Genomic DNA, 14100 nt, shown 5'->3' with positions numbered 1-14100 from the left:
GTTATCTTGACATGGAGGATTGCCCTGCCGGTGCAAACAGTAAAGAAAGAAGTGGGACCCTTACAACCAGAGATGTGGGTTGAATATGCATTTATTAGAAAGTGAAAGTGTTAGTTCCTCAGTCATGTCCAACTCTTTGTGACCCCATGGACTCTAGCCTACTAGGCTCCTCTGTCCATGGGATTCTCTGGGCAAGAATACTGGAGTGGGTAGCCATTCCCTTCTCCAGTGGATCTTCCTTACCCAGGGATAGAAGCTGGGTCTCCTGCATTGCAGGGAGATTCTTTATAGTCTGAACACCAGGGAAGCCCAAAGAACTCTGTGCGGGCATAGTTGCATCCAATTCTTTGTGATCCTGTGGACTGTAGGCAGGCACAATACTGTCCATAGTACTCTCCAGGCAATAATACTGGAGTGGGTTGCCATGCCCTCCTCCAGGGGGTCTTCTGGACCCAGGAATTGAACCCAAGTCTCCTGCACCTCCTGCATTGCAGGCAGATTCTTTACCCGCTGAGCCACCTGGGAAGCCCTTATTAAGCCTTTCATTACCTGGCCCTTTACTGCACTGTAACCACAGGAGGTTAGCAAGGCTCTGGTGGTGCTTCCTGCTTGATGTGCTAGTCAGAGGCCAAAGGCTAGAAGGGTGAAGTCACAGCCAAGAGCCACACAGGAGGTCAGGGGTCATGCCCTGACCACCCTGCCACATCCACATGGTCAAGTTCACCAGTGAATTGGCCCCCATCATTCCCTTGGGTACTTGATGGGACTGCATCAGTATTTTGCAACCTCAGCTGCCAAAAACACACGTGCTGGATGCTGGCACCCTCTGCCAGAGATTCTGCCCTCACTGCTCGAAGGTGGGGCCTGGGCATCTGTATTTCTTAAAGCTCTCCTGGGGAGCTTAAAGTATAGGGGCTTGAGAATCACTGGGCCCCACAGTCCTTATCCAGGTGAATGTCTTCAAGCCCTTGGAGAAGAAAAACACCCAGCGGCATCTTGCCTAGCCCCCAGCTCAATCCGTGCTCTTTCCTCTCTTGTCCTTGATGATGTCAGAGCCTCTGGGAGACAGTCAGGCTTTCAGCCCCTCTGACAGGGAGGAAACAGCCCCCAACCTCCACCCACTCCTGCCCAGAATTATAGGGGCCCAAGAAATCTGCCAAGAACATTCTGGATTGCCAACCAGGAAAAATGTCCTTAAAATCCTTTCTCCTGGGCAAGAACCCGCTGGCTCCTGCCCTTATCCGGTCTGGTGGCGCACCTCCCTGGATGAACGGGGGAAGGCCCAACTGCGGCAGCCCTGGGGACTTACCGATGAGGAAGTTGGCATAAGCTGCGGAGGCGCCGTACTGCTTCTCCAGGAACTTGTTGAGGAACGTAGAGAGGCCGGCGATGACGGAGGAGAAGGTGCACTGAGCCAGGACTACCAGCATGAAGAGTGGGTTCATCAGGAGCCTCAGGAAGATGCGGGGGAACCCTGTGGACAGACTGCTCTCAGGGCTGCGCCTCCAGGCAGTGGTCACTGGGCTCCGCAAGCCTGACCTCTGCCCTTCCTGCCCCCCCGGCAGTTCCCCTCTCTTCCTCCGGACAAAAACCCAGGCCCCAGGCTGCTCAGTGGCCAGCTGGGGACACAGAGCCACTCAGGATCCACTCAATATGCTCACGGGCTAAATAAAATGAGGACAGGCCTGGAAGAAATCAGGTGGCGGGTGATTACACAGGACAGCCGCATCAATGTGAAGGGAAGAGAGAGGAGGATGTGAGCCAGACTGTGAGGGCGGGGCTGCCTCTGCCTGATTTTGGGTCTCCTGCTCTCTGCAAAGCAGCAGTCGGCAGAACCTCTCATGAAGCGATGGGCCAGTGTTGCTCTTACTGCCACTCACCACACCCAATCCCACATGGGCCAGGTGACCCTAGACCACCCCCACCCCAAGCCAGCCCACCCAGGACTGCCAGGTCACTCAGTTACTTTTAATGAAATCCACCAGGGATCTTCTTGACTTGACCTCTTCCATATTCCTTGCTTCATCCACCATGGGATGAGTCCTCTGAAGGCAGCAAAGGGGGTGAGTGTTAACGACATCCTTGAATGTTAACAGGTTCCTTACAGCCATCTTTCCCAGGCCCTTGATCCTTCTGGTCTTAGTGGCTCACGGCAGGGCGGTGCTCAGCCACCCTGGAAGTGCATGGAAGGGTGTCCAAAGCAGTCACCACATGCATGTCAGTGAGCCTGGTGCTTTGGCCACTGGCCAGAATGCATCCACACTAGGGCCTCCCAGATATGATTTCATATCTGTGCATATTATTTCATGTCTAACTGTTGGCTGATGCCAAGAGGCATGAGTGAACATCAGCCTTTGTCTGTCTGTCATGGCTACACTTCTTCCTTGTCCTCAGGTTCCAGGAGCTATGGGCCTCTGGGACGCTCTGGTCTATAATGACCTCTGTTCCCAGCTCTCTCTTTCAGTCTCCTCTGTGGAGTCCCTTCGTTCTTCTGGCCCAAAGTTGGATCCTGTCCAAGGCTCCGACCTGCCTCTTGGCCTGCACTTTCTGTGCAAACCCCCTCAGTGAACTCGCCTTCCACTTCTGAACTTGTCAGCTGCAGCCCAAGGCCCAGCTCTGAACCACTAAACAGATGCAAGGCCCCCGAGCTCAGACACTGTTGGGATCCCCCAGCAGACTCATCACCAGGTGCAGGCGCTCCCACTTATGTCATGCTTCCTCCATGGTGGGCCCCGTGCCCAGCATTCTGCATACACTGTCCCATTCCTCACAACCTCCTCCTCAGATAGGTGCTCTTATCTCTGGTACTTTTGTATTTATTTTTATTTACTTATTCGGCTGTGCCAGGTCTTAGCTGCGGCATGTTGAATCTTAGTTCCTAGACCAGGAATCACTGAGAGCACAGATTCTTAGCCATGGGACCCCCAGAGAAGTCTCTATCTCCAGTACTTTAAAGTAGAGGAAACTTAGGAGCAAGAAAACTTGCCTAGGATCTCTCAGCTAGTTTAGAAGTAGCAGAGCTAGATTCAGACTCAGGTTTGTCCGACTCCAGCATCCTGATGATGTGCTGCCACACTTTGAAATTCTTCTTCAAGACAAGTTGAGGCCGTCTATCCCTGCCCCACCCCCGCCCCGGCCAGGCCTAGATTTCACCCAGTCTCACACACCTTATTGCAGAACGTCCAGCTCAGCCTCTGGCTCTAAGCCTTGGCACAAACTTCAGCTGCTCACGGCTAAGTCCTTCTGAGCAACCCCTCCGAGGACATCTGTACTGCCCTGTTCCAGGTGCCTGGCAGCCAGGGCCCTGGTCCTCAGCTGCATCATCTCCACACTGGCTGCATCACGTCTCCAGGCTTCATTCCTTCCCGACTCCCCGGCCACAACCCCATGTAGTTGTCACCCAAGTGGGCTCCAGTCACTTAGAACTTCACGAGATCAGAACAAGTTTCAGATCCTTCAGGCTAATGTCAAGGCCCCCACTCAGACTTCTCCCCACTGCTTTCCAATCTCATCCTTCCCTGATTTCTTTCCCCAACAGATATGACTGGAAGATGCATGCAGGTCAGTCTGCTCAAAGTATGCTCCACTCTCAGCCCAATCTCACACTCTTCAGCACTAGGAATGTCTTTTTTACTCAGTCCTTTAGGATTAGACATGACCAGCCCTATTACATGCAAAAGTCAACGGCTCCAGGTCACATATTCAGTTTTTATTGACTCTTAATTCTTTATCTCACTTTACATAACTCAGAACTTCCCCCAGACTATATTCCCTGGAGCCCTCCTAATCCCTGAGATGCTACCATGGTCAGGGAACACATGAAATCACATCTTTGGGAAATTCACAAGCACGCTCACCTTTCAAAGCCTCTGAGAAGTCCTGCATCAAGAAACTTGATTAGATTTCACCCAGAATTAACTTACTGAAACTTCTCAGCTTTATTATCTACCCCTCCATACCTCCTGGTGGCTCAGATGGTAAAGAATCTACCTGCAGTGTGGGAGACCCAGGTTTGATCCCTGAGTCAGGAAGATCCCCTGGAGAAGGAAATGGCAAACCACTCCAGTATTCTTGCCTGGAAAATTCCATGGATAGAGGAGCCTGGCAGGCTGTAGTCCATGGGGTCTCAAAAAGTCAGACAGGACTAAATGACTGACACAGTACCTCCTTTTAGGAAACTCTTACAATAGGTAGAATTGTGGGTTCTCAGAAGCTTACCTCCATTTTTGTGGGTATTGCTCGAGGAAAGAAGAAGAAGGGGAAAGAAGTGACAACCAAACAGGCAGAGGAAATGAGCAGGCCCAACCACCAGGCTCCTATCCATCGGGGGTCTCCAGGGCTCAAGTTAACCGAAGCTGAAGAGAAAGCACAGGACACAAGTATTTGTTGGATGAATGCATGATCTCACTTTACTCATCAAGGGAACTAGCACCTTGGTCAAGACAACATCCGCTCTTTCTTCCCAGAGAACAGAGGCCTGTGGGAGGATCAGCGAGGTTAACCTTGCCCTGCAAGCACCATTTCATTGGCCAGTTTCAAACCCATGCATTCCTGGTTTCCAAACCTGCACTCTTAATAACTGAGTGCTCTGCCTCCCACTTTTGTTAACCCCTAAAGAAGGAGGCCTCGCAATTCTTAGAAAATCAAAAAACCACCATGAACAGAGTAGGCTCTTGGGTAAGCAGATGCTTTCTCCTGTGCAGTCTCCCATCCACATCCAAGGGTCTGCTGTTGTGTTTCTCTTTGTAAGTAAAGAAGCCACATGGGCATGCAGGGAGAGAGAAGAGGGAGAACACTGTCCTGGGCCCTGTCCCTGGTGGACTGGGAGCTCAGGGGCCAGTCTCTTTGGGTAATGAAGAGCTAGGACCCAGCTCAGGAAGTGCCAATGAAGGGCAAGCATGGCTTGACCTCGAGCAGACAGCTCCTCCAGCTTTGCCCTTTGATTTGAAGTACAGGTGGATGACACTGAGCAGATGACACTGTGGTCTGACAGTCCCAAGGTCAGGAGTCTGTGGTGTCTGGCAGCATGATCGCCCACATTCTTTGTGAGACAGGCAGGCTCTGATCTGAGTGCCTGGCACTGGGGTGGGGATGTTATTTCTGAGGGTCTGGCAGACCTGCCTTCCAGCCACATCAGGCCTGCGGGAATTTCCATACCACGCACACACTCCCCGTGCATTCCCTGTCTTGACTTTGTCCAGATGGTTTCCTCTACCTGGGAAGGCCTCTGCCACCAGCCACCACCAGCTGTGGAATTTCCACTCACATGGGATGGAGACACACATCATCTCCCTGGGAGGCCCTCCCTCATCACCTCATGCAGAAGCGCTTTTCTGGCCTTGGAACTGCCAAAGCACTTTGCCTGTCCCTCTGTTACGGTGCTGGCCCTCTCTGCCTTGCAGAAGGCTGGGGGGTGTCAGGCAGGCTTACAACAGCCATATGCCCTTGTAGGATTCATCCCGGGGTCGGCTCCCTGAATGGTTAACTCAGTACATGTGCTCTTGTCTGTGGATTGTATTTTCTCATCCTGAGATAGAGAGGCTTAATCCATATCATTTTGTTAATAGCTCACTTCTGTCAGCCTCAGTATATATCGGCCATTTTTAAACATCACAGCAACTTTATTTCACTATCATTAGCCCCATTTTACAGATGAGGAACTGAGGCATAGGAAGATGAAGGTTTGTGCCCAAGATCAGTGGAGGTGGTAGAATTCAGCTAGTAGAGGTGGAACCAGGATTAGACACAGGTTCCCTGCTATCTGTGTCCACATGGTTAAACTCTGTTACACTCTTCTGTGTGGGAGTCATAAGCCATGTGTATATTTCACATACTGCTTCTTCCTTTCCCTTAAAGAAGTCTTCTCAAAAAATTTTAAACAATCAAAGCCATCTTAGAATCAAAGAATTATAGAGTTATTTTTAACACCATGACCTCAGAAGGCAGCTGTGATAGCAACACCTGAAGCCCTGCCCAGGTCGCAAGGTTTCCCACTGCAGAAAGTATGTTTTCTTAGGGAAGAAAGTGTGTTTTCATGAGGTACCATTTCATGCCAATCAGAATGGCTGCAATCCATAAGTCTACAAGCAATAAATGCTGGAGAGGGTGTGGAGAAAAGGGAACTCTCTTACACTGTTGGTGGGAATGCAAACTAGTACGGCCACTATGGAGAACAGTGTGGAGATTCCTTAAAAAACTGGAAATAGAACTGCCTTATGATCCAGCAATCCCACTGCTGGGCATACACACTGAGGAAACCAGAAGGGAAAGAGACACGTGTACCCCAATGTTCATTGCAACACTCTTTATAATAGCCAGGACATGGAAGCAACCTAGATGCCCATCAGCAGATGAATGGATAAGAAAGCTGTGGTACATATACACAATGGAGTATTACTCAGCCATTAAAAAGAATACATTTGAATCAGTTCTAATGAGATGGATGAAACTGGAACCTATTATACAGAGTGAAGTAAGCCAGAAAGAAAAACACCAATACAGTATACTAACGCATATATATGGAATCTAGAAAGATGGTAACAATAACCCTGTGTACGAGACAGCAAAAGAGACACTGATGTATAGATCAGTCTTATGGACTCTGTGGGAGAGGGAGAGGGTGGGGAGATTTGGGAGAATAGCATTGAAACATGTATAATATCATGTATGAAACAAGTTGCCAGTCCAGGTTCAATGCACGGTACTGGATGCTTGGGGCTGGTGCACTGGGACGACCCAGAGGGAGGGTAGGGGAGGGAGGAGGGAGGAGGGTTCAGGATGGGGAACGCGGGTATACCTGTGGCGGATTCATTTCGATATTTGGCAAAACTAATACAATATTGTAAAGTTTAAAAATAAAATAAAATTTAAAAAAAAGAAAGTGTGTTTTCCTCAGCGGCAACTCCCGCTCCATGATAAAGCCTGGCCCTGGAGAGAGGAGGCACATGCTGTCTGCTCTCCACTATCTGAGGCCGGCTGACAATTGCAGGTGGGAGGGAGGGAGTGGGGAGCGAGGGAGCCCTGGCACACACTCACCTGTGTCCACCCTGCCATAGTCTACAAAGATCTGCAGCATGACCGAGCCCAGCAGGTACCCGAAAGCTGGTCCAAACACGGCGATGGCAAACAGGATGGCTGGAGAGGGGAGAGAGAAAGGCTGCTGAGGGGTGTGAGAGGACTGAGGGGGGCACCCAGGCTCTTTCCCTCACCGAGGGGTTCCCGGGACATTCCCCAGTCTGTCCCCTGGCCCTGACAAGTCCACACCTGTAGCATTTCCCACAGACAACGCCAGAGCCACTCGAGACCCTGGAAGGTGTGGAACCCAAGCTGCTTCTCCTCTGGCTAGATGCCAGAGCGATCTGCTTGCTGGGAGAGAAGCGGCCTCCTGGGCATTTACAGATGAAGGCCCAGGCGTGGGCTGGGGGCAAGGATCCTTGCAGGTATGATGTGGCAGCCGTGGTGGGAGCTTGTGGGCCACAGAGCCTCTGGATGTGGCCTGTCTGGTCTGGGCCCTGAGGATATGCTCAGTGTGGCTTGTTCTAAGGGAAGAATTTGGTCATTTGCTATCTATTTTGGGCTTCCCTGGTGGCTCAGATGGTAAAGTGTCTGTCTGCAATGTAGGAGACCTGGGTTCGATCCCTAGGTCAGGAAGATCTTCTGGAGAAGGAAATGGCAGCCCACTCCAGTACTCTTGCCTGGAAAATCCCATGGATGGAGGAGCCTGGTAGGCTACAGTCCATGAGGTTGCAAAGAGTAGGACATGACTGAGCGATGTCACTTTCACTTTATCTATTTTGCATGTTTTTCTATGAGGCCAACTTGTCCTATGGGTGGCTCAGAAGACACGTGTGCTGGCCGGTGCCTGGTCTGGAAAGCAGTGGTGCTGCTCCTGACCAGTAGCTTGACCCGATACTTGACCACGTACTGCTGGTCAAGGAGCTGCCCTGTTCCTGGCCCGGGACCAAGGGGTCATGCAGATACCCTCGGGGACTCCCACGGCTCCAGCACCCAGAGACCGTGGGCCCTGTCCTTCTGGTGAAAAGCTGCAGCCTGGGCTGGGACTCAAACAAGGTGCCTCAGGTCCCCAGACCTCTGTATGCCTTGGCTGTGCCATGTGAGGACCCGCCCCCAACCCAAGCCCTCTTCAAGCCTGACTCACAGATGTACAGGGGCGAGTTGTTGGGCTCCGAGAAGTCATCCACGTAGGAGATCCCAAATGGCTGGATGGGCACCGTGCCGATGCCTGCCAGTAGCTGGGCGATCACCATCAGGCCCCACATGCTGCTGGTCTCCTTCTGAGAGTCCTGGGGGCTGCTGTGGCACTTGCTGGGGGGCAGGCCCTGCCAGGATTTCTGACAGAGCTCGGTCTGGAGGTGGCTGCTGTTCCCTGCAATGGGAGAGCACACACCCGTCACCGCCACCCTGGTGTCCTGCTGTGGCCTCTAAACCCGGCCTTTCTCCCAGGCCTTCTTGGAGTGGTTCTAGAAACAATGGTGAGAGGAGGGGAGAGGCGGACTCCCTGCTCTAAGGGGACCTAGCCCGCATTGGATGGGAGAGGCATCTTCCTCTTCTCTGGGACCATTCTTTCCCCTGTCTGGGTACTGGCAGGGGGGTGGTGTTAGTAACACGAAGCTTCGGCCCTGGAGGTAAGGCCATCCAGCGGGGAAATGGGGAACCAAGATCCACATCCAGGCTTGTGGGCCTTCAGCGCCCCTGTGGGCAGCTTCAGGCTCAGGCCCCCAAGATGTGTTTTCTCTTTAGCAAGACAGAAGTCATTCTGTACCCCAGAAGACGGTGTCGCCTCCAGCCTGGAAGGCTCCCAGGGGTCATGACTCCCAGAATTCTCCCTCTTGGATAAGCCACACATTGGGTCACACTAAGGAGCCCTACTGCCAAAGGCATTGAACGTGCTACCCAGTCTGGCCAAGGATCAAGAATTTGGGATGCTAAAGGGATTTTGACACCCTCTGGTTCAAACTTCCTGTTCCAGATAGGGGCTGAGGCTGCACCCACAAGAAGAGCCAGGCTGCACCTACTGTGAGGGCCCCAGAGGCCCCATCGTGGCCTGTGGGCACCAGTGCCCATGGCTTTGGGGACCTGGCCAGGCTGGCCTGCTGTTCCCATGCGCTGTTTCCAATTTGGCCCACACTAAACAGACAGCACTGCCAGCTCTCCAAGGCCCTGAGGGCTCCTTTCCACGAGATGCCTTCTTTCCCAGCCTTGAAGAGGCCAGTGGAAACCACTAACATCCCTGACCCTGCTCCGTAGGGTTCAGTTTCACTCTCATTTGTCTTTTCAGAGAGGACATAGCTCCGAGCTGGGTGGACCTCAGAGTCCCGTGGAGAGGAACCATGAGGGCTGTGGACAAGATCAGTCCATCCTCCTCGACTCTGCCTGGTGCTGTTGAGCTCAGGGCTGCTCTGGGCGGTGGGGCTGGTGAGGGGTCTGCCCTCCTCATCTCATCTCCCCTCCTCTTCACCAGACACACATGCTTCATCCAGCCAGGCCTCCCCATCTCCCTTCCTCTTCACTGGAGTTTGTGTTGAACACGTGTGAAAACTGCTGGCTTGGGGGTCCCCTCATCAATCAGGGAGGCCTGCTCAGTAAAAGCAAAGGAGGCCAAGATGTCATCTGGTCAAGGTCGTCCAGACCTGATAGTAGCTGCACGCAAGGAAGCTCTGTGCACCCAGCCTAGCGCCCAGCCCCTTTGGTTAGTGTCCCTCCATCCCATCCATTATCCTGCCTTTCAGTGCAGGGTATGGGGTTTGGGTAGAGTGGTCCAACCACAAGGGTAGGTGGGAGACAGACTCTTAGAGGGAGGTAGCTTTGCTGACATGGGAAGGAAGCTATAACATCTTGTAGATTCAAAAACTACCTAGTAGTTTGGAGAAGAACATGATCCCTAATTTGTAAAACTTATGTGATCTCGTTGAATATGCAGAGAAAAACTGGAAGACCATGGCTGTTCCAGGGTGATGGGATTGTGGCATCTTTGCATGCATGTGTGTTTGCCTCTGTGTACTTTCTAATTTTTCTATAAGGAACACATGATGCTTTTGAAATGAAGCAACAGCGAAAACTTTTCAATTAAAAATATTTTTCATAAAAAGTATATAGCCAAACTTTAACAATCATTCTCACTTCTTATTTCTTGGTTCCAGAGCTGTTGCCCTGGGCCTGCAGAGGTGTGCTTCACACCAGAGCCAAGTTTCTCTGACACCCATCTTCCCCGAGGCCTCTCCTTGGTGGAGTGCTGGGCTCTTCTCTGAGTTACATGCTCTCCTGTAAAGACCCAAATTCCAGCACCAGAATTTTAAAACTTCCCCTTACTGCACAAGCAGACACTGCCAAGGCTGTGACGTACTTTGTGTCCCGCCTAGAGGTTACTGGCCCATCTAAGTGGCTGCTTTGGGGCAGAGCTGGCATTTGAACCCATGTGTGCCTGATTCAAAGTCCTTAATGAAATCAAGTCTGAAATGGCAGCTCTGAAAAGATCCAACACAGGTTTTGCAGGGATGGGGGAGGCAGGTCTGGGGTGATTCCTCTGCTCCTCCCTAGTTACATTCAAGCACATAAGCCCTCTGATCTCTGTAGGTGGCTGGGAACCTCCTCCCAGAAAGAGGTATCCTGGGAAGGGCTGGCTGCTGGGAGTTCTGCTGAAATCCGAGACAAAGAGACAAAACGAGCAGAGTATAAAGAGTGAAGAAATTGGTTTTGGTGAAATTAGCCAAACACGGAAAGGCAAATACTGTATGATCTCACTATACATGGAATCTAAACTAGTCAAATATATAGAAGCAGGGAGCAGAATGGTGGTTGCCAGGGACAAGGGGAAGGGAAAAGGGGAGGCTATGGTGAAGAGTAAGAAGCTTCAGTACTGTCAGAGAAGTTCTAGAGATCTGCTAGATGGCATAGTGCCTATAGATAACAATACCACACTGTAGACTCAACATTTACTTACAGGGTAGATCTTAAGTGTTCTTAACACACACACGCACACAATAATAATTATTATTATTAAAGGAAATTTGGGGACATGATGGATATGCTTTGACGGTGATGACAATTTCATGGGTGTATACTTAAACTCATTAAGCTTTATATATTAATATGTATAGTACTTTACGTGTCAATCACATCTCAATAAAGGCATTTTTTTTAAAGAAAGAAAAATTGATTTTAGCCCTAAGTAGCTGTGTGATCTTAAGCAAGTCTCTGACCCTCTCTGAGCTTCAATTTCCCTTTAGGCAGAGACCATAATGTGGCTAGATAGGGACAGCTCCTGTGGGTCACTAAAGGGCTAGAAGGCAATAGTTGCAGAAGGGAGCAGGCATGAAAAGTCAGACCCGCTGGTCAGTCAGCATGGCTGACAGATGTGCTGGCCCCCTTGTAGGAAGGCTGGTATGACCCAGCGGTGCTGCAAGGCTTGACTCTCACTTTAGTCTGGAAGCACAAAACTGTGAAATGTTCCTGCTGAGAAGGAGGAAAGCCCTTCACTGCCCTCAGGAACCCTGTCACCAACACTACCCCATGTCCAGCTCTCAGAACCAGAGGTGTGGTTCTGGCAGACTCATGCCCACCCCCAGGAGGAGGCCCAGCTGGCCATGGACAGGCAAGACCCACAGATGTTGGAATGGCTGGATTGGGGGCCTGGGATCTGGGTCCTAGTCCTGAATCTGACTCCCTACATCTGTGACCTTGACTTTGAAAGACCTCAGAGGATTCCAGGGAAAGGGCCATGCACAGAGGTGGGTGGTTGCTGGTGAGCTCACAGCTCACTCTGGGCCCTCAATTTGGCAGCCACTGGGACACCCCAGCTGATGAGCATTTACACACGGTGGGCTGTGCTAATCTTTAGAAAAAGACCCCACTACCCTTCTCAAGACCATTTGGACAGGTTCAGGAATGAGGCCAGAGCAGGCCGCCTGACCTGGGCCACCTTCTAACCCAACTGGCCAGGTGCAGCTCTGTGGTCACTCAGTCGGCACACACACCCTGCTCACCTCCTTCTGCCAATTTTGAGCTGAAGCATGTCTAAAGGACTGATAAGTAAAAAAGCTGCCACCAAGTTCTCAAATGGGCATTTGTTCTTAGAAGATTCAAACAAATTTCAAGTAGATTTTGCATGAGGAAATGAGCAAAGTTTGGAGTTCCCTAAAACCATGGGCTGTTATCACTTGCAAATGTGCTTGGCTAAGCTGCCTGTCCCTGTCTAGGTGTGACAAAAGCTCCCTCTCAGTGTTGTCTTATCAGCTATGGGGTGGCAGGACCAGGCCTCCCTTTTGTGCTAGGTGGCAAATGACCACACCGGGAAAGAGGTGCGAAGCACTGGCCCCTGCTCCTAGTGCAGCCACTGAAGAACCACACCCAGGCCTGTCAGCTTCCGTGGACGATGCCTGCCTCACTCTTGGCTATTCAGTTACTTGGTCAAGCGTGACTGGGGGCAGGCACTCTGCTGGGGTGACTGAGACAAGCCCAGGAGCTGCCATTCCAAAGCCTCTGACTGCTGTGGGACACTCATCATCAAAGAAGCAACCACAATATTGTCAAAATATTGGTCAAATAAAAATCCCATTGAAATACCACTTGCCACCCTTTGAAAAACAGAAAACAAATGCTGGGCACTGCTGGTAAGAATGTAAAATAGCGCAGCCACTGTGGCAAATGGTATAGTTCTTCAAAAAGTTAAAAATTGAACTACCATATTATCCAGCATTTACACTTTGGGTAAATAGTATTTTACCCAAATACCACTCTGGGTATTTGCCCAAAAGAAATCAAAGCTGGGACTTAAAGAGATATTTGTACACCAATGTTCATAGCAAGATCATCTGCAATAGCCAAAAGGGGGAAATGATGCAAATGTCCATCAACGGATGAATGGATAAACATAATGTGACACACACATACAGTGGAATAACACTGAGCCTTATACACCTGCTCCGTTGCAAATGAATGAACCTTGAAGTCAGGCTCACTGAAATGAGCCTGACACAAAACTACAAATATTGCATGATTCCATTTACATGAGGACCCTAGACTAGATAAATTCATAGAGACAGAAAGCAGAATGGTGGCTGCCAGGCAGGGGCTGGGAGGAGGAGGAAGAGGGAGTTAGTGTTTAAGGAGTACAGTTTCCGTTGGGAAAGATGCAAACGTTCTGGAGATGGATGGTAAGAATGGTTGTACAATAGCATGAAAGTGTTTAATGCCCTGAACTGGACACATTAAAATGGCAAATTTTATGTTATGTATAGTTTACCACAATAAAAAAATACAGCCTGGTATCCACTGAGTTGGGCTCCCAGGTAGCAGTAGCAATAAAGAACCCACCTGCCAATGCAAGAGATGTGGGTTTGATTCCTGGGTTGGGAATATACCCTGGAGGAGGGCACAGCAACCCACTCCAGTATTCTTGCCTGAAGAATCCCAGGGACAGAGGAGCCTGGAAGGCTACAGTCCATGGTCACAAAGAGTCGGACATGACTGGGGCGACTAGCATGCACACTCACATCCACTGAGCTGGAAAGGAAAGTGTACCAGGGAGCATGTGGGGGAGGCGCCAAACCCAGGCTCACTGGGGAGAGGATTTGGGAAGGATTCCTGGAGGACATGGGCTCTGCACTGAGAAGACTCAATAGGAAGAGACAGAAGGGAAGAGCGCAGAGGTTTGGTGGGGTCAGTGTGCAAACACAACTACGGTGAGGCCTGGCCAGCCCTGGAGGGCTGCTGTGTCCCATGAAGGGGCCTGGATTATATCCTAATGAGAACCCAGAGGGTCATGATCACGAAGGGGAAATTAACCAGTGTTCAAGACCCATGTGGAAACAGCGGAATTGACCCAGCCAAGAGCTACTTGGATAGTAAAACAGGTGAGGCTGCGTGCTACGTGAGAGGCAGGCAGGGGTTGCTGGTCCAATCCACGGCTGTGAGCACAGGATTGCTCAGCCCAGGGTGGGTGTGCAGCAGATACACAAGGCCAGGCTTGTTGTATGGGAGCAGGAGCCTGAGAAACAAAGGGCCAGAGAAAAAGTACTTCTTTTAAGAGTTCTTGTTTTTAATTTTACTGATTCTTATTATTCAACTAAAGTCATATTCATT

The 14100-nt window shown here is 50.7% G+C and overlaps 1 protein-coding gene across 1 annotated transcript in view; it reads right to left on the bottom strand.

Moving 5' to 3' along the window:
* SLCO2A1 (solute carrier organic anion transporter family member 2A1) overlaps window positions 1-14100 on the bottom strand; it is an 89347-nt gene that overhangs the window by 14377 nt on the left and 60870 nt on the right. The window contains exons 4-8 of the mRNA XM_070794633.1: window positions 8159-8386; window positions 7036-7134; window positions 4219-4355; window positions 1967-2045; window positions 1310-1474 (exon numbers count right to left, since the gene is read on the bottom strand). Coding sequence (XP_070650734.1) covers window positions 1310-1474; window positions 1967-2045; window positions 4219-4355; window positions 7036-7134; window positions 8159-8386 — 708 coding nt within the window. The remainder of the gene's footprint in view (window positions 1-1309; window positions 1475-1966; window positions 2046-4218; window positions 4356-7035; window positions 7135-8158; window positions 8387-14100) is intronic.

Source organism: Bos indicus, chromosome 1, assembly GCF_029378745.1.
Source record: "Bos indicus isolate NIAB-ARS_2022 breed Sahiwal x Tharparkar chromosome 1, NIAB-ARS_B.indTharparkar_mat_pri_1.0, whole genome shotgun sequence".
NCBI classification, from domain to species: domain Eukaryota; kingdom Metazoa; phylum Chordata; class Mammalia; order Artiodactyla; family Bovidae; genus Bos; species Bos indicus.
Note: the sequence above shows the minus strand (reverse complement) of the source record. Positions and strands in the feature narration are given on the sequence as shown.